Source organism: Glandiceps talaboti, chromosome 2 (genome assembly GCF_964340395.1).
Source record: "Glandiceps talaboti chromosome 2, keGlaTala1.1, whole genome shotgun sequence".
NCBI lineage: Eukaryota > Metazoa > Hemichordata > Enteropneusta > Spengelidae > Glandiceps > Glandiceps talaboti.
This window is the reverse complement of record NC_135550.1, coordinates 6,455,170-6,474,350: the sequence shown is the minus strand read 5'-3', so window position 1 is coordinate 6,474,350 and position 19,181 is coordinate 6,455,170. Positions and strand designations below refer to the sequence as shown.

Below are 19,181 nucleotides of genomic sequence, written 5' to 3'. Positions count from 1 at the left end.
TTGTACTGTGAAAAGTCAATTTTGAGACTATTCAGACCCTTTCAGACAATAATTTCCAAGCTTTACAAGACAGCACCAACATGTAAAAAGCAACTACACAGGGTTGAAATACTTATACTTTGATAGCATCTTGACAGTAAGTGGGGAAGAGCTTGAGACTGGGATATGTCCACCTTATGTGGGGGGGGGGGGGGGTCCAAGGGGTCTCCCTCTAGAAGCCCTGGGGGATTGTTATTCTTAAAGCCAATTTTAGGCTATTCAAACCCTTTCAATCAATAACTCAATCCATGCTTTACAAGACAGCACAATCAAGTATAAGAAACTATTATTTATAACTTACATAGGGTTGAAATATGTTCTTAAACAGTTAAATGACATCATTATATACATGTAGTAAAGGTCAGCACATCTACTGGTACTATCATTGGTAGGGGAGATTTGGAGTTTAAGACAATTTTAGACTACCTTGGCAAACATTTCACATCTTTAAAAGACAATATCATCTCAAATTAGAATTGGGTGAAAATATTTAAGAAAAGTTTGATACCATTATGACAGTAAAAAGGTTGTTGGTTGAATGCATGAGTGACCTCTGGGGGTGAGGGAGTCCTTGGGGGTTTCCCCCTGGGAGATCTGCAGTTTTTTGCTTCTATTAAGGCAATGCTTAGGTTATTCATATCCTTTGAGGTAATATTTCCAAGCTTCGAATAGCTAACGTAAATGTAAGTTTTAAATGGGTTTCCCATGTCACATAAAAATGGCCCTGTAACATTGGTATAGTGGCATTAATATTGCATGTATAGTAAAGTCACCGGTATGTTAGAGAACTTTAGGTGGTCATACCTAGTGTATTTATAGAAACTGGAAATTGATGAGATGTGGTGATTTGTAGTGTCCAAAATAGAAAGTGTATTAATTCTGACAAGTTCATAGTGACGAGTAGGGAACATTTTAGATTAACTTCTTTTATAAACTATCTATGAAGATTATAATTACCATGATTACGAAACCTTCAAGTTCACTTTTGCCCCAAAGTGCAATATAAGTGAAGCACTGATTGTGAAACAGTCAATCATTTACATGACATGTTCTGTAACTAGTGTGGTAGCTAGGTAATACATGTATATGTATATTTATAGTTATGCTTGAACTAATAAGTAATATTAAAAAATTCATGTAAGAAACAGGGACAAGAACAAATATTTACATGTACCACATTTCAGACAAGGCTATATGCCATTGTAGAAAAAGGATTTTTTTCTTCCATCACAATCCAAAACACAATGACCCCTCCCCCCATTCCATAATTTTAAAAACAGAATACCCCCCCCCCCCACTGACAATTTCAAAAACAGGGTGACCCCCTCCCAATCCACCCACCCCACCCCCCAGGGCAAAGAAACATACCGGTCCCAAATGCCAGATCAAATGCTAGACATCTGAGCATAAAACTGACAATGCATGAGAAGGGAATGAGATGACTTGCATTGCAGCATATGGAATACTGGAACACCCTCAGATTTCTTACTGGACTTCAGCTTGATGTCATACAATTAAATTATCTCTGTCAGTGATTATACCCAAATGATGCTTGCAGTTTGTGTAAATATAGCAATTCCTTGATTTGTAAAGAAACGGCTCATTGCTGAATACTTTTTGCATTCCTTTTGCTGTATAAAGCATATTATTGTATGAATCATGGCACAATAAATAGTATATATGGATGAGAAAACATTAAATGTGTAACCAAAAATATTTGTATCATTTAGACACTGATTATGAGTGGTTACAACATGACTGTAACAAATAATATATATATGGACCTACATATGCTAACAAGTTGTTAGTGTCAAACTTTCTTTCAAGCAGTTGTGGGCTGACATAGTGTTTGGATGCAACATGGGTCTGAACACACTAGAGTTCTGTTTAATGTATATTGCTGAAAATTGTCCTTTTTTCTTTGCACATGTAGTTGGGACAAAGTCTAAAGTTGTTCGACGAAAATTGCCATGGACAAAGGCTGAAGAAGAAGCCATTGACAGGCATTTCATGTCTCACATTCAAAAGAGGAAAGCTGTAATAAAGACTGAAGCTGAAGAATGCCAATTGAAGGAGAAAGTGTTGTGCAACCGGGACTGGAAATAAATAAAATGGCATGTTCAAACCAGAGCAATATCATATGAAAAAAGGGGGAAAAAAGGAATCAAACAGGTGTGGTATACTACTGACATTTTGAAAACATTGGCATTGCCATGGAAATTTACCACACAATGTAATTTTCATATGAGCATTTTCTAATCAAAATTAGTCAATTTTCATTGTAATTAAAATGACTGACCATCAAGCCTTTGTGTTGTGTTACACTAACAATAAATGCAATCGGAACTGGCTTTGATTCTAGGCTACATATTTTGTGATTACCCACTGATTTCAAAATCTCAACCTTTCGCTGACAAAACAAAACTTAAGTGTGCTGTAAGGTGTTTGATTTTTGGCACCTGTTTTCTGACATTTTTGAAAGACAGCTCATATGAACTAGAGTAACTAAGATACTTCATCAAAACATTTTATTCAAAGGTGAAGGCTTTTTGACATTGAGTTTTCCAAGTTCCTGTTTTCCTCTTTATATGCAAGTTTGACTTCACAGAGTATGTAGGAATTTGTTTATCTGGGAAATGACTTTTTTTACCCAATATTAAAAAACATGGGTTCTCAGTATGGTATATTTGTAACTTTGTTGGCTTTGATGTTTATAAAAAAGAGTTTGTGTACTCTCCCCAGTCGCACATTTAACCATGTTGCAATGTTACTTTGTAAATGATCCTACTTTTTCAAGGTCTTTTTTTTTTCTTTTTCATAATTGTGAAGTCAAAATCAAAGGTCTGTCATGTTGCCATATTACTAAAAGTGTGTAGATGGCCTTATTTGTCACTGACATTATCACACTCCAGGGCCTTCCATTGTACCATGGTACCAAGGGTGTGTAAATGGCCCTGTGCTTTTCTGTTGAAAATACACACACCAAGGTGTGTGTATAGCTTGTATTGTGTACATGATTTGACTTATTTGTGTCTTCTATTTAAAATTACAGCAGAAATTGAATCTCATCTGTGGCCTGAGCTTTGAGGACTTTGTGGTGACCATAGTATAAGGAACTTTAATGGGTTCTAGGCTACATATTAACTTGTTTGGTAACCTATCACAGTCTTATTTCAAAGGCAAAATACTTTAAACTCACTTTCCTAAATATAACAACAGTGGAATAATTTTGATTCATGTTCCTCTTCCTGGAAAAATGCTTTGGTGCAGGTAGTAGCTAGTTGCTAACTGGATAAATCTCTGTTATACAGGAAAGAGTTTAACCTATGCAATCAGAATCTGTTATTAAGTTTTTTAAAAGTGAATTTGTTAGTCAGATAAGGCACAGCAATTTTTGACAGTTGGGGGGGGGGAGAGTTATTTATACAAATGCATCATGTAACCTACTTTAGACTCCATGTGAGTTCTGCCAACTATGGTCACTACACTCTCACCTGGGCTCAATGCATGGTCATACATAAATTCAGCTGTGACATGGGCTAGTGTATCGATCGACCATTGAGTTTTCCAAGTTCCTGTTTTCCTCTTTATATGCAAGTTTGACTTCACAGAGTATGTAGGAATTTGTTTATCTGGGAAATGACTTTTTTTACCCAATATTAAAAAAACATGGGTTCTCAGTATGGTATATTTGTAACTTTGTTGGCTTTGATGTTTATAAAAAAGAGTTTGTGTACTCTCCCCAGTCGCACATTTAACCATGTTGCAATGTTACTTTGTAAATGATCCTACTTTTTCAAGGTCTTTTTTTTTTCTTTTTCATAATTGTGAAGTCAAAATCAAAGGTCTGTCATGTTGCCATATTACTAAAAGTGTGTAGATGGCCTTATTTGTCACTGACATTATCACACTCCAGGGCCTTCCATTGTACCATGGTACCAAGGGTGTGTAAATGGCCCTGTGCTTTTCTGTTGAAAATACACACACCAAGGTGTGTGTATAGCTTGTATTGTGTACATGATTTGACTTATTTGTGTCTTCTATTTAAAATTACAGCAGAAATTGAATCTCATCTGTGGCCTGAGCTTTGAGGACTTTGTGGTGACCATAGTATAAGGAACTTTAATGGGTTCTAGGCTACATATTAACTTGTTTGGTAACCTATCACAGTCTTATTTCAAAGGCAAAATACTTTAAACTCACTTTCCTAAATATAACAACAGTGGAATAATTTTGATTCATGTTCCTCTTCCTGGAAAAATGCTTTGGTGCAGGTAGTAGCTAGTTGCTAACTGGATAAATCTCTGTTATACAGGAAAGAGTTTAACCTATGCAATCAGAATCTGTTATTAAGTTTTTTAAAAGTGAATTTGTTAGTCAGATAAGGCACAGCAATTTTTGACAGTTGGGGGGGGGGGAGAGTTATTTATACAAATGCATCATGTAACCTACTTTAGACTCCATGTGAGTTCTGCCAACTATGGTCACTACACTCTCACCTGGGCTCAATGTATGGTCATACATAAATTCAACTGTGACATGGGCTAGTGTATCGATCGACCATATTCTAAAAATAATGCATGGCACTACCCCGTCCTTGGAAATGTACCATATAATTCATTTTCTCCATTGCCCAAACAAAAATACTCAGTACCTGAACAATAATTGTAATCTCTGACTAACTATGAAGCCTTGGAGTAAGTGAAGTGATAATATAAGTGGACCTGGCATTCTGGGCACCTACTCACTTGTTTGTTCATCTATCACACCAATTTATTTGAAAAGTCCACCTTCACTGAGTATCGTGGTGGAACTGTATTTCTTATCGTTCATTTGAAGTCAGCTTTTCAAATATTTGAAAAATAAAAAAAAATGAACAGGGATTGGGGATACTTTATGTAAACACCATGTTCAAAGTTTAAGTTTAAACTTTTCTTACTTCATTTTTTTCACTTTATGCACACGTTTTACTTCTCAGATCAACTAACAAACCCTTTTACGTGGAAGTCTTTATTCCAAAATAAAATAATGTTGGTCTACATCATAGCAAAGTTCTAACTGTTGGTTTTGATGTTTCAAATAAAAATATATGATCAGTATATTTTTTCTGTGTTTGGTGTAATATCCCCCTAAAGTCTAATATCTAGCAAGACCACATATATGAAGTGCTGTCAAATGTGAGAACAATATATTGAGTCATCAGTCATCTTACAATTGTATATTGGTTGCTGTTCAAAGCTGCATAGCCTGTACTTGATGTCTAGTCTGTTTACATTCTGGGACTTCCTACTTTTCCACTTCAAAACACAATAATGTCCCCCTCTCTACCAAACTGCAATGAGTGTTTAAATGACCCCACTTTCAACTTAAAAAATACATTCTACCAAAATATTATGAATGTGTAAATGTTCAACTTTCCTCGTAAAAGTACACACTACAAACTCCTTTCATTGTGCCATATTATTACTATAATTGTATAAATGGCCAACTTTCAATGCATAAATGGACAGTCAAAGGTCTGTCATGTTGCCATATTACTAAGAGTGTGTAGATGGCCTTATTTGTCACTTAAATTATCACACTCCAGGGCCTTCCATTTGACCACGGTACAAAGGGTGTGTAAATGGCCCTGCTTTTCTGTTGAAAATACACACACCAGGGTATTACTTTGTAGCTTCTATTGTGTACATGATTTGACTTATTTGTGTCTTCTATTTAAAATTACAGCAGAAATTGAATCTCTCATCTGTGGCCTGAGCTTTGGTGACTTTGTGGTGACCATAGTATAAGGAACTTGAATGGATACTGGGCTCCATAGTAACTTGTTTGCTAACCTATCACAGTCTTATTTCAAAAGCACAATACTTTAAACTCACTTTCCTAAATATAACAACAATGGAATAATTTTGATTCATGTTCCTCTTCCTGGAAAAATGTTTCAATGCAGGTAGTAGCTAGTCACTAACTGGACAAATCTCTGTTGTACAGGAAAGAGTTTGACCTTTGTAAGCAGAATTTTTTGTTATTAAGTTTTTTGAAAAGTATATTTGTTAGTCACATAAGGCACAATAATTTTTGGCAGATGAGGGGGGGGGGAGAGTTATTTATACAAATGCATCATGTAACCTACTTTAGACTCCATGTGAGTTCTGCCAACTATGGTCACTACACCGTCACCTGGGCTCAATGCATGGTCATACATAAATTTAGCTGTGACCATGGGCTAGTGTGTCGATCAACCACATTCTGAAAATAATGCATGGCTTTCCTTGGAAATGTACCATTTAATTCATTTTTTTGGTTGCTGTTCAAAGCTGCATAGCCTGTAGTTGACCTCTTGTCTGTTTACATTCTGGGACTTCCTACTTCATATTATTACTATGATTGTATGAATGGCCAACTTTCAATGTATAAATGGACAGTCAAAGGTCTGTCATGTTGCCATATTACTAAGAGTGTGTAGATGGCCTTATTTGTCACTTAAATTATCACACTCCAGGGCCTTCTATTGTACCATGGTACCAAGGGTGTGTAAATGGTCCTGCTTTTCTGTTGAAAATACACACACCAAAGTATTACTTTGTAGCTTGTAATGTGTACACAATTTGACTTGTGTCTTCTATTTGAAATTACAGCAGAAATTGAATCTCTCATCTGTGGCCTGAGCTTTAGTGACTTTGTGGTGACCATAGTATAAGGAACTTGAATGGATACTGGGCTCCATACTAACTTGTTTGCTAACCTATCACAGTCTTAATTCATAAACACAATACTTTAAACTCACTTTCCTAAATATAACAGCAATGGGATAATTTTGATTCATGTTCCTCTTCGTGGAAAAATGTTTTAATGCAGGTAGTAGCTAGTCACTAACTGGACAAATCTCTGTTGTACAGGAAAGAGTTTGACCTTTGTAAGCAGAATTTTTTTGTTATTAAGTTTTTTTACAAAGTAAATTTGTTAGTCACATAAGGCACAATAATTTTTGGCAGATGAGGGGGGGGGGCAGACTTATTTATACAAATGCATCATGTAACCTACTTTAGACTCCATGTGAGTTCTGCCAACTATGGTCACTACACCGTCACCTGGGCTCAATGCATGGTATTACATAAATTTAGCTGTGACCATGGGCTAGTGTATCGATCGACCACATTCTGAAAATAATGCATGGCTTTCCTTGGAAATGTACCATTTAATTTATTTTCTCCATGCCCAAACAACAATACTCAGTACCTGCACAATAATTGAAATCTCTGACTAACCATGAAGCTTTGGAGTATTTAATTCATTTTAATATAATTCATTTTTTTGGTTGCTGTTCAAAGCTGCATAGCCTGTAGTTGACCTCTTGTCTGTTTACATTCTGGGACTTCCTACTTTTCCACTTCAGAACACAATAATGTCTCCCTCTCTACCAAATTACCATAAGTGTTTAAATGACCCCATGTTAAACTTTAAAAAATACATTCTACCAAAATACTATGAATGTGTAAATGTTCAACTTTCCTCGTAAAAGTACACACTACAAACTCCTTTCATTGTGCCATATTATTACTATGATTGTATAAATGGCCAACTTTCAATGTATAAATGGACAGTCAAAGGTCTGTCATGTTGCAATATTACTAAGAGTGTGTAGATGGCCTTATTTGTCACTTAAATTATCACACTCCAGGGCCTTCTATTGTACCATGGTACCAAGGGTGTGTAAATGGCCCTGCTTTTCTGTTGAAAATACACACATCATAGCTTGTATTGTCTTCTATTTAAAATTACAGCAGAAATCTTATCTGTGGTCTGAGCTTTGGTGACTTTGTGGTGACCATAGTATAAGGAACTTGAATGGATTATAGGCTACATATTAACTTATTTGCTAACCTATCAGTCTTATTTCAAAAGCTCAATACTTTAAACTCACTTTCCTAAATATAGCAACAATGGAATAATTTTGCTTCATGTTCCTCTTCCTGGAAAAATGTTTCAATGCAGGTAGTAGCTAGTCACTAACTGGACAAATCTCTGTTGTACAGGAAAGAGTTTGACCTTTGTAAGCAGAATATTTTGTTATTCTGTTTTTTACACAGTAAATGTGTTAGTCAGATAAGGCACAACAATTTTTGGCAGGTTGGGGGGGGGGGGCAGAGTTATTTATACAAATGCATCATGTAACCTACTTTAGACACCATGTGAGTTCTGCCAACTATGGTCACTACACCGTTACCTGGACTCAATGCATGGTCATACATAAATTCAGCTGTGACCATGGGCTAGTGTATCGATCGACCACATTCTGAAAATAATGCATGGCTTTCCTTGGAAATGTACCATTTAATTTATTTTCTCCATGCCCAAACAACAATACTCAGTGCCTGCACAATAATTGAAATCTCTGACTAACCATGAAGCTTTGGAGTATGTAAAGTGATAATATAAGTGGACCTGGCATTCTGGGCCACCTACTCACTTTTTTGTTCACCTATCACACCATTTTATTTAAAAAGTTCAACCTTCACTGAGTATCATGGTGGAACAATATTTCTTATTGTTCATTTGAAGTCAGTTTTTCACATTTTTAAAAAAATAAATAAACTGAACAAGGCTTGGGTATACTTAATGTGAACATCATGTTCAAAGTTTAAGTTGCAACTTTTCTTACTTCATTTTTTCACTTCATGCACAGGTTTTACTTGCCAGATCATCTAAGAAACCCTTTTAAGTAGAAGTCTTTATTCCAAAACAAAATTATGTTGGTCCACAACATAGCAAGTTCTAACTGTTGGTTTTGATGTTTCAATTAAAAATATGTGATCAGTATATTTTTTCTGTGTTTGGTGTAATATCCCCCTAAAGTCTAATATCTAGCAAGACCACATATATGAAGTGCTGTCAAATGTGAGAACAATATATTGAGTCATCAGTCATCTTACAATTGTGTATTGGTTGCTGTTCAAAGCTGCATAGCTTGTAGTTGACCTCTTGTCTGTTTACATTCTGGGACTTCTTACTTTTCCACTTCAGAACACAATAATGTCTCTCTCTCCACCAAACTACCATGAGTGTTTGAATGACCCCACTTTCAACTTAAAAAATACATTCTACCAAAATACTTTGAATGTGTAAATGTCCAACTTTCCTCGTAAAAGTACACACTACAAACTCCTTTCATTGTGCCATATTATTACTATGATTGTATAAATGGCCAGTCAAAGGTCTGTCATGTTGCCATATTACTAAGAGTGTGTAGATGGCCTTATTTGTCACTTAAATTATCACACTTCAGGGCCTTCCATTGTACCATGGTACCAAGTGTGTGTAAATGGCCCTGCTTTTCTGTTGAAAATACACACATCAAGGTGTTACTTTATAGCTTGTATTGTCTTCTATTTAAAATTACAGCAGAAATTGACTATCTTATCTGTGGTCTGAGCTTTGGTGACTTTGTGGTGACCATAGTATAAGGAACTTGAATGGATTATAGGCTACATATTAACTTGTTTGGTAACCTATCACAGTCTTATTTCAAAGGCACAATACTTTAAACTCACTTTCCTAAATATAACAACAGTGGAATAATTTTGATTCATGTTCCTCTTGCTGGAAAAATGCTTTGGTGCAGGTAGTAGCTAGTTGCTAACTGGACAAATATCTGTTGTATAGGAAAGAGTTTTACCTATGCAAGCAGAATTTGTTATTAAGTTTTTTAAAAGTAAATTTGTTAGTCAGATAAGGCACACCAATTTTTGACAGTTGGGGGGGGGGGTTAGAGTTATTTATACAAATGCATCATGTAACCTACTTTAGACTCCATGTGAGTTCTGCCAACTATGGTCACTACAATGTCACCTGGGCTCAAGGCATGGTCATATATAAATTCAGCTGTGACCATGGACTAGTGCATCGATCGACCATATTCTAAAAATAATGCATGGCACTACCTTGGAAATGTACCATATAATTCATTTTCTCCATTGCCCAATCAAAAATACTCAGTACCTGAACAATAATTGTAATCTCTGACTAACCATGAAGCCTTGGATTATGTGAAGTGATAATATAAGTAGACCTGGCATTCTGGGCACCTACTCACTTGTTTGTTCACCTATCACACCAATTTATTTAAAAAATTCACCTTCACTGAGTATCATGATGGAACTGTATTTCTTATTGTTCATTTGAAGTCAGCTTTTCAAATGTTTGAAAAAAAAAAAACTAAACAAGGATTGGGGATACTTTATGTAAACATTATGTTCAAAGTTTAAGTTTAAACTTTTCTTACTTCATTTTTTCACTTTATGCACACATTTTACTTGTCAGATGATCTAACAAACCCTTTTAAGTGGACGTCTTTATTCCAAAACAAAATTATGTTGGTCTACAACATAGCAAGTTCTAACTGTTGGTTTTGATGTTTCAAATAAAAATATATGATCAGTATATTTTTTCTGTGTTTGATGTAAAATCCCCCTAAAGTCTAATATCTAGCAAGACCACATATATTCAGTGCTGTCAAATGTGAGAACAATATATTGAGTCACCAGTCATCTTACAATTGTATATTGGTTGCTGTTCAAAGCTGCATAGCCTGTAGTTGATGTCTAGTCTGTTTACATTCTGGGACTTCCTACTTTTCCACTTCAGAACACAATAATGTCTCTCTCTCTCCACCAAACTACAATATGTGTTTAAATGACCCCACTTTCAACTTAAAAAATACATTCTACCAAAATACTATGAATGTGTAAATGTTCAACTTTCCTCGTAAAAGTACACACTACAAACTCCTTTCATTGTGCCATATTATTACTATGATTGTATAAATGGCCAGTCAAAGGTCTGTCATGTTGCCATATTACTAAGAGTGTGTAGATGGCCTTATTTGTCACTTAAATTATCACACTCCAGGGCCTTCCATTGTACCATGGTACCAAGTGTGTGTAAATGGCCATGCTTCTCTGCTGAAAATACACACATCAAGGTGTTACTTTATAGCTTGTATTGTCTTCTATTTAAAATTACAGCAGAAATTGACTATCTTATCTGTGGTCTGAGCTTTGGTGACTTTGTGGTGACCATAGTATAAGGAACTTGAATGGATTATAGGCTACATATTAACTTGTTTGGTAACCTATCACAGTCTTATTTCAAAGGCACAATACTTTAAACTCACTTTCCTAAATATAACAACAGTGGAATAATTTTGATTCATGTTCCTCTTGCTGGAAAAATGCTTTGGTGCAGGTAGTAGCTAGTCACTAACTGGATAAATATCTGTTGTATAGGAAAGAGTTTAACCTATGCAAGCAGAATTTGTTATTAAGTTTCTTAAAAGTAAATTTGTTAGTCAGATAAGGCACACCAATTTTTGACAGTTGGGGGGGGGGGAGTTATTTATACAAATGCATCATGTAACCTACTTTAGACACCATGTGAGTTCTGCCAACTATGGTCATTACAATGTCACCTGGGCTCAAGGCATGGTCATATATAAATTCAGCTGTGACCATGGACTAGTGCATCGATCGACCACATTCTGAAAATAATGCATGGCACCACCTTGGAAATGTACCATTTATTTCAATTTCTACATTGCCCAATCAAAAATACTCAGTACCTGAACAATAATTGTAATCTCTGACTAACCATGAAGCCTTGGATTATGTGAAGTGATAATATAAGTAGACCTGGCATTCACCTATCACACCAATTTATTTAGAAAATTCACCTTCACTGAGTATCATGATGGAACTGTATTTCTTTTTGTTCATTTCAAGTCAGCTTTTCAAATGTTTGAAAAATAAATAAACTGAACAAGGATTGGGGATACTTTATGTAAACATCATGTTCAAAGTTTAAGTTTAAACTTTTCTTACTTCATTTTTTCACTTTATGCACACGTTTTACTTGTCAGATCATCTAACAAACCCTTTTAAGTGGAAGTCTTTATTCCAAAACAAAATAATGCTGGTCTACAACATAGCAAAGTTCTAACTGTTGGTTTTGATGTTTCAAATAAAAGTATATGATCTTTATATTTTTTCTGTGTCTGGTGTAATATCCCCCTAAAGTCTAATATCTAGCAAGACCACGTATATTCAGTGCTGTCGAATGTGAGAACAATATATTGAGTCACCAGTCATCTTACAATTGTATATTGGTTGCTGTTCAAAGGTGCATAGCCTGTAGTTGATGTCTTGTCTGTTTACATTCTGGGACTTCCTACTTTTCCACTTCAGAACACAATAATGTCCCCCTCTCTACCAAACTACAATTAGTGTTTAAATGACCCCACTTTCAACTTAAAAAATACATTCTACCAAAATACTATGAATGTGTAAATGTTCAACTTTCCTCGTAAAAGTACACACTACAAACTCCTTTCATTGTGCCATATTATTACTATGATTGTATAAATGGACAGTCAAAGGTCTGTCATGTTGCCATATTACTAAGAGTGTGTAGATGGCCTTATTTGTCACTTAAATTATCACACTCCATGGCCTTCCATTGTACAATGGTACCAAGTGTGTGTAAATGGCCCTGCTTTTCTGTTGAAAATACACACACCAAGGTATTACTTTGTAGCTTGTATTATGTACATGATTTGTCTTATTGGTGTCTTTTATTTAAAATTACAGCAGAAATTGAATCTCTCATCTGTGGTCTGAGCTTTGGTGACTTTGTGGTGACCATAGTAGACATGTATAAGGAAATTGAATGGATTCTAGGCTACATATTAACTTGTTTGGTAACCTATCACAGTCTTATTTCAAAGGCAAAATACTTTAAACTCACTTTCCTAAATATAACAACAGTGGAATAATTTTGATTTTGATTCATGTTCCTCTTCCTGGAAAATGCTTTGGTGCAGGTAGTAGCTAGTTGCTAACTGGATAAATCTCTGTTGTATAGGAAAGAGTTTGACCTCTGTAAGCAGAATTTGCTATTAAGTTTTTTAAAAGTAAATTTGTTAGTCAGATAAAGCACAGCAATTTGTGGCAGTTGGGGGGGGGGGTTAGAGTTATTTATACAATTGCATCATGTAACCTACTTTAGACTCCATGTGAGCTCTGCCAACTATGGTCACTACACTGTCACCAGGGCTCAATGCATGGTCATACATAAATTCAGCTGTGACCATGGGCTAGTGTATCGATCAACCACATTCTGAAAATAATGCATGGCACTACCTTGGAAATGTACCATTTAATTCATTTTCTCCATTGCCCAAACAAAAATACTCAGTACCTGAACAATAATTGTAATCTCTGACTAACCATGAAGCCTTGGATTATGTGAAGTGATAATATAAGTGGACCTGGCATTCTGGGCACCTACTCACTTGTTTGTTCACCTATCACACCATTTAATTTAAAAAGTTCACCTTCACTGAGTATCATGCTGGAACTGTATTTCTTATTGTTCATTTGAAGTCAGCTTTTCAAATGTTTGAAAAATAAAAAAAAATGAACAGGGATTGGGGATACTTTATGTAAACATTATGTTCAAAGTTTAAGTTTAAACTTTTCTTACTTCATTTTTTCACTTTATGCACACGTTTTACTTGTCAGATCATCTAACAAAGCCTTTTAAGTGGAAGTCTTTATTCCAAAATGAAATAATGTTGGTCTACAACATAGCAAAGTTCTAACTGTTGGTTTTGATGTTTCAAATAAAAATATATGATCTTTATATTTTTTCTGTGTCTGGTGTAATATCCCCCTAAAGTCTAATATCTAGCAAGACCACATATATTCAGTGCTGTCAAATGTGAGAACAATATATTGAGTCATCAGTCATCTTACAATTGTATATTGGTTGCTGTTCAAAGGTGCATAGCCTGTAGTTGACGTCTTGTATGATTACATTCTGGGACTTCCTACTTTTCCACTTCAGAACACAATAATGTCCCCCTCTCTACTAAACGACCAAGAGTGTTTAAATGACCCCACTTTAAACTTTAAAAAATACATTCTACCAAAATACTATGAATGTGTAAATGTTCAACTTTCCTCGTAAAAGTACACACTACAAACTCCTTTCATTGTGCCATATTATTACTATGATTGTATAAATGGCCAACTTTCAATGTATAAATAGACAGTCAAAGGTCTGTCATGTTGCCATATTACTAAGAGTGTGTAGATGGCCTTATTTGTCACTTAAATTATCACACTCCATGGCCTTCCATTGTACCATGGTACCAAAGGTGTGTAAATAGCCCTGCTTTTCTGTTGAAAATACACACACCAAGGTATTACTTGGTAGCTTTTAATGCGTACATGATTTGACTTATTTGTGTCTTCTATTTAAAATTAATGCAGACATTGAATCTCTCATCTGTGGTCTGAGCTTTGGTGACTATGTGGTGATCATAGTATAAGGAACTTTAATGGATTCTAGGCTACATAGTAACTTGTTTGCTAACCTATCACAGTCTTATTTCAAAGGCAAAATACTTTAAACTCACTTTCCTAAATATAACAACAGTGGAATAATTTTGATTCATGTTCCTCTTCCTGGAAAAATGTTTCAATGCAGGTAGTAGCTAGTTGCTAACTGGATAAATCTCTGTTGTACAGGAAAGAGTTTGACCTCTGTAAGCAGAATTTGTTATTAAGTTTTTTAAAAGCAAATTTGTTAGTCAGATAAGGCACAGCAATTTGTGGCAGTTGGGGGGGGGCAGAGTTATTTATACAAATGCATCATGTAACCTACTTTAGACTCCATGTGAGTTCTGCCAACTATGGTCACTACACTGTCACCTGGGCTCAATGCATGGTCATACATAAATTCAGCTGTGACCATGGGCTAGTGTATCGATCAACCACATTCTGAAAATAATGCATGGCACTACCTTGGAAACGTACCATATAATTCATTTTCTCCATTGCCCAATCAAAAATACTCAGTACCTGAACAATAATTGTAATCTCTGACTAACCATGAAGCCTTGGATTATGTGAAGTGATAATATAAATGGACCTGGCATTCTGGGCACCTTCTCGCTTGTTTGTTCACCTATCACACCATATGACTACAATCGTGTTTCAAGAAGTCTACTAATAACATGCAAACAACTTGGTTAACTTCAAACTGGTTTTGAAGTTTTCAAGAGTTTTTGGTATCTTTTCCTGTCTACTCTACATTCTCCAAAGGCTATATTTTTCAAGGAAGAAAGCATATGGAATTATGTCAAATACCAGAATATTACAGTAGGTTGTCAGTTTTCTGACAATTTTGCAGTTGCTGTTGTGTAAAGATACAGTGGAAAATACAGGGATATTTAATTTACCTTTTAAAAATACATAAAGTTCTCATTTTATACTTTAATTCCATGAGTATGTAAATGGCCCTACTTCCCACTTAAAAGTACACACTCGGTCCAAGGTCCTCCTTTTAAGCTTATGCCCAGTAAATGCTTCACACCCAGTGGCTCCATAAACCACGTCAGCCTGGGAAGGCTTCACAAGTTCACATGCCTACAGAAAGCTCATTAATGGTTGTTTCTTTAAACTGCGATGATTTTTGTATAGTCTACTAGGGGAAGAATATACGATATCATGTTCATGGATTTAGCATCACAACAAACTAGGGGTCTCATAACACACACCCGTACTGAAGGCCTCATTTGTAATAAAACACACGTATGTGTGTGTGTGTGTGTGTGTGTGTGTGTGTGTGTGTGACACACTGGGTGAATGAGTATGTGTGTACATGCATGCACTTGTTTGGATTCAAGGTGAAGGTCATACAATGTAATTAACGTTTCTGTGACTTTGTTCTTGATCTTTATTTAGGGTCAGAGGTTTTCTGGAGTAAATGAAAGTGACTACCGTGTATATTTACTTGGTAATCCAGTCATTTGGTGGGGCAATACATCCGCATTGATAGTTTTCTGTATAATAGCATGTATTTATGCTATAATGGCCCAGAGGAAAATAGAAGACACAGTTAGAATAAAAGGTAACTGCTACTCTATTCAAATGTTACCTTTCGTTATTTGTTGTTCATTTTGCTATTTGATTTCTTCATTCACTCCACCATAGTGTACCACACAGTTTCCTACATCATCTTAGGCGATGACATCACAGATTACACTGTAGCCATCATCTTCCTCGAAAAATTACCTTATTATAAATTTAAAAGCAAAAATTACAACTTCAAATAAAAATTTATCTGTGTTGGTAAACCATTGTATTGAAGTAAACTTTTGTTCCAAACACATACTTGAAAATCATTACTTGAAATTTTTGACTGCATGCGTCAGTGTTTATGAAGAGATTGACCCTTTATTGAGGAAAACTGACCTTATGGACATGTGAGCCCAATAGGGGATATAGGTGCCTAGAAGTTTGTGTCATCTTCCATCTCTGTTTAATGACAGCTTATTCAATGGTCCATATTATGATGTGTTGTTTCAGAACTAAAAGGAAGATTTCTAAGCAGTTGTTGTTGGTTACTGCTAGGCTGGGCTTTACATTACTTTCCATTCTATTTGATGGGAAGAGTTCTGTATTTCCACCATTATTTCCCTGCTATGCTTTACAACAGTATGCTTACAGGTAAGTTGACTTTTAGTTCAAGTACAGGACACCTGCTTCTCATGATTATCATACAATTACTGTTCATGCTAAGGAGCCTAACACCTTCCTACCCTAAATCAGGACCAAACTGTAACTTTGACTGCCTAGCTTGAATGTAAATATGTAGCTATTTCATAATCATACCACAGTTCTACATTTTTTCCTGGACTTTTTAGCAGAAATGACAAATGTCCACATTTATAGCATTACATTGAAGCCAGTCAAGCCTTTGCCTTTAGTACACTCCCATTGATTAACTGCTATCAACCACAGACAAGTAAGAAATCTTACTTCTTACTTGTCTGTGTATCAACTTATAATACGTAATTGATTTTGCATGATGAAAATAACTTCAAAATCTTTTGAAGTCTTGTAGGAAGCCCTACTACACTAGACATTTATTCAGCCACTTTGGAGATGTCATGCATGGATTTCTGGGAAAATCTCTGGTGATGACATCACATTTACCACAATCTCTTTCTCTTTGTCTAATAGGTATTTTACTAGATTATCTTCTGACAAGACTTCAAAGTTATAATTTGCCACACACCAGTCTAAGTGTTTATGGAGTTGGAATGTCAGTTATCATTGCTGTTATTATCCAAAGGTAAGAAATTATCAGTTGTAGGAGAACTGCATAGTATTGTTTGACTAGTTCAAAAATATTTACACGTGATGTTCTAGGCTGCACTGACAATTAGTTTATTAGAGAAATTCTATATTTCAGTCAAGTAAGCAACAACCAAAAGTATTTGAAGTTTATGTGGCAGATGTCAGTCAGGTGTGCTGCTTATACAGTATGCATTGTAGTCTTAATTCTCGGTGAATTTCATGTGAAGGTTTTGTGATTTAGTAAGAATTTCTTTATAAATAAAATTATTTTTTTATTTCAGCTTTTTAATGTTTTATCCACTGTCATATGGAATGCATGGACCATTAGCAGAAGACGACAACAGTACTTTAGCAGGCTTGAAATGGATGGAATCATGGGAATTTTAATGTCCTCCTCCCCAGATCCATGCAACTACATATCTGTTCCCCATAATCCACATACCATCAAATATTACAGTGGTGTTAGCAGGAAGTACTTGAAATGTAGATGTACATAGATGTATTACAATATATTCCAAGTGTAGAAAACTCATCAACTCAATGTATTCCACAATAAATGACCAGTCACAAGTGAATCCAAGAATTTCCATGAAAGTTATTCCTCAATAAATTACCATTGTAGCACGCATAAATCCAAAAATTTCCATAAAACTGCTTTGACGAGTTAAACCTTTCAAATGAAAGGATTATGTCTACCCTTAATTTTCAAATTTTCACAGAAACACTCATTGCTATGGGTGAAGATTATAGTCAACTGAACTGGGTACCTATACCAGCAACTTTCATTGATTTCATTCTTAAAGTTCATAGCAGTTATTTCTACTAATGACGGTTTGTCTCAATGGCATAACAAAGGCAGTACTGTATGGTACCAGCATTTCAACTCAGTGTGTGTCATGTTTGATATCAACCTCAGAAAATTGAGAGAGGGAAGAGTGTTCCAAATGGTATCTTATATTTCCTTGTACTACCTGGTTTGTAACGTACTCCTAAGCTATACAGAAATCAGTTTTCATGATCTTAACACAAATACTCAGTTATGTGCACTGCCACTCAGCAACGTAAGGTATATGTTCTGAGTACAAATTTTAATCAGTATTAAAATGTTTGTTCCAGAAATGAATTCCAAGTGAAGTGGGAGGGTAAATTTAATTCATTCATAAATGTAAAACAAATTTCTATGAATACAAAAAAAAAGTTTGTTTTAGTTCTTATCCAACTTCCAAGTGCAATATGTCAAGTTTTTTACCCATTAGCACCGTTCATAAAGTATTTTAAACTATAAATTGGAGGACGAGATTTTAGATTACAATTTTAATATCTTTGTAAAGTACTGACAATTGACATAGGGAGGCTGTAATTCCTGGAAATACTCCGGATTTTGTGATCTTCCAAGATTACTCTGAATAGGATTCCATACTGTACAAAAACCAAATAGTTTCAGGTTGAAATTTTTAACTGAAAAGACCAAGAGCAATGTATGTGTACACTTTTAGCAATTATAATTGTTATGTATCTTCAAACTTTCAAGTTATTTTTGTAAATAATCTATTTTTTATTCTGTATCTTTTCATCTTTAATAAAGTTCAAATTTTTTCATTCCTGTTCATATACAGAATATTTCTTCACTGCCCCAATATTGATAAACGTTACCATTTGAAGAAAGAAGAAATTTTGTCTTTTCCTGTCGATGTGTGTGTTTGTTTGTTTGTTTGTTTGTTTGTTTATGATTACCCAGTAGTTTTAAAAATCAGTTCTTTATGTACAATAATGAACTTTTAAACATTTATTTTAGCTTTCTGAAATTGAGTTACAGACACAGGCTTGGTCTACTGAATTGTTTCATATAATTATTTTTTTCAAGAAGAAAAACATTGTAAAGTTGTTTTATTTAAAATTAATAATAAGGTTCGTACAGTCCAGGATCTAAAGAAGAGATATGAA

At 35.0% G+C, this 19,181-nt stretch overlaps 1 protein-coding gene across 1 annotated transcript in view; it reads left to right on the top strand.

Moving 5' to 3' along the window:
• LOC144452560 (protein O-mannosyl-transferase 2-like) overlaps nucleotides 1-17,692 on the top strand; it is a 30,679-nt gene extending 12,987 nt beyond the window's left edge. Inside the window, 4 exon segments of the mRNA XM_078143666.1 lie at nucleotides 15,840-16,005; nucleotides 16,464-16,604; nucleotides 17,121-17,232; nucleotides 17,519-17,692. Of these exon segments, the coding sequence (XP_077999792.1) occupies nucleotides 15,840-16,005; nucleotides 16,464-16,604; nucleotides 17,121-17,232; nucleotides 17,519-17,624 (525 nt within the window). The 3' untranslated portion in view covers nucleotides 17,625-17,692.
• Nucleotides 17,693-19,181: the final 1,489 nt, after the last annotated feature.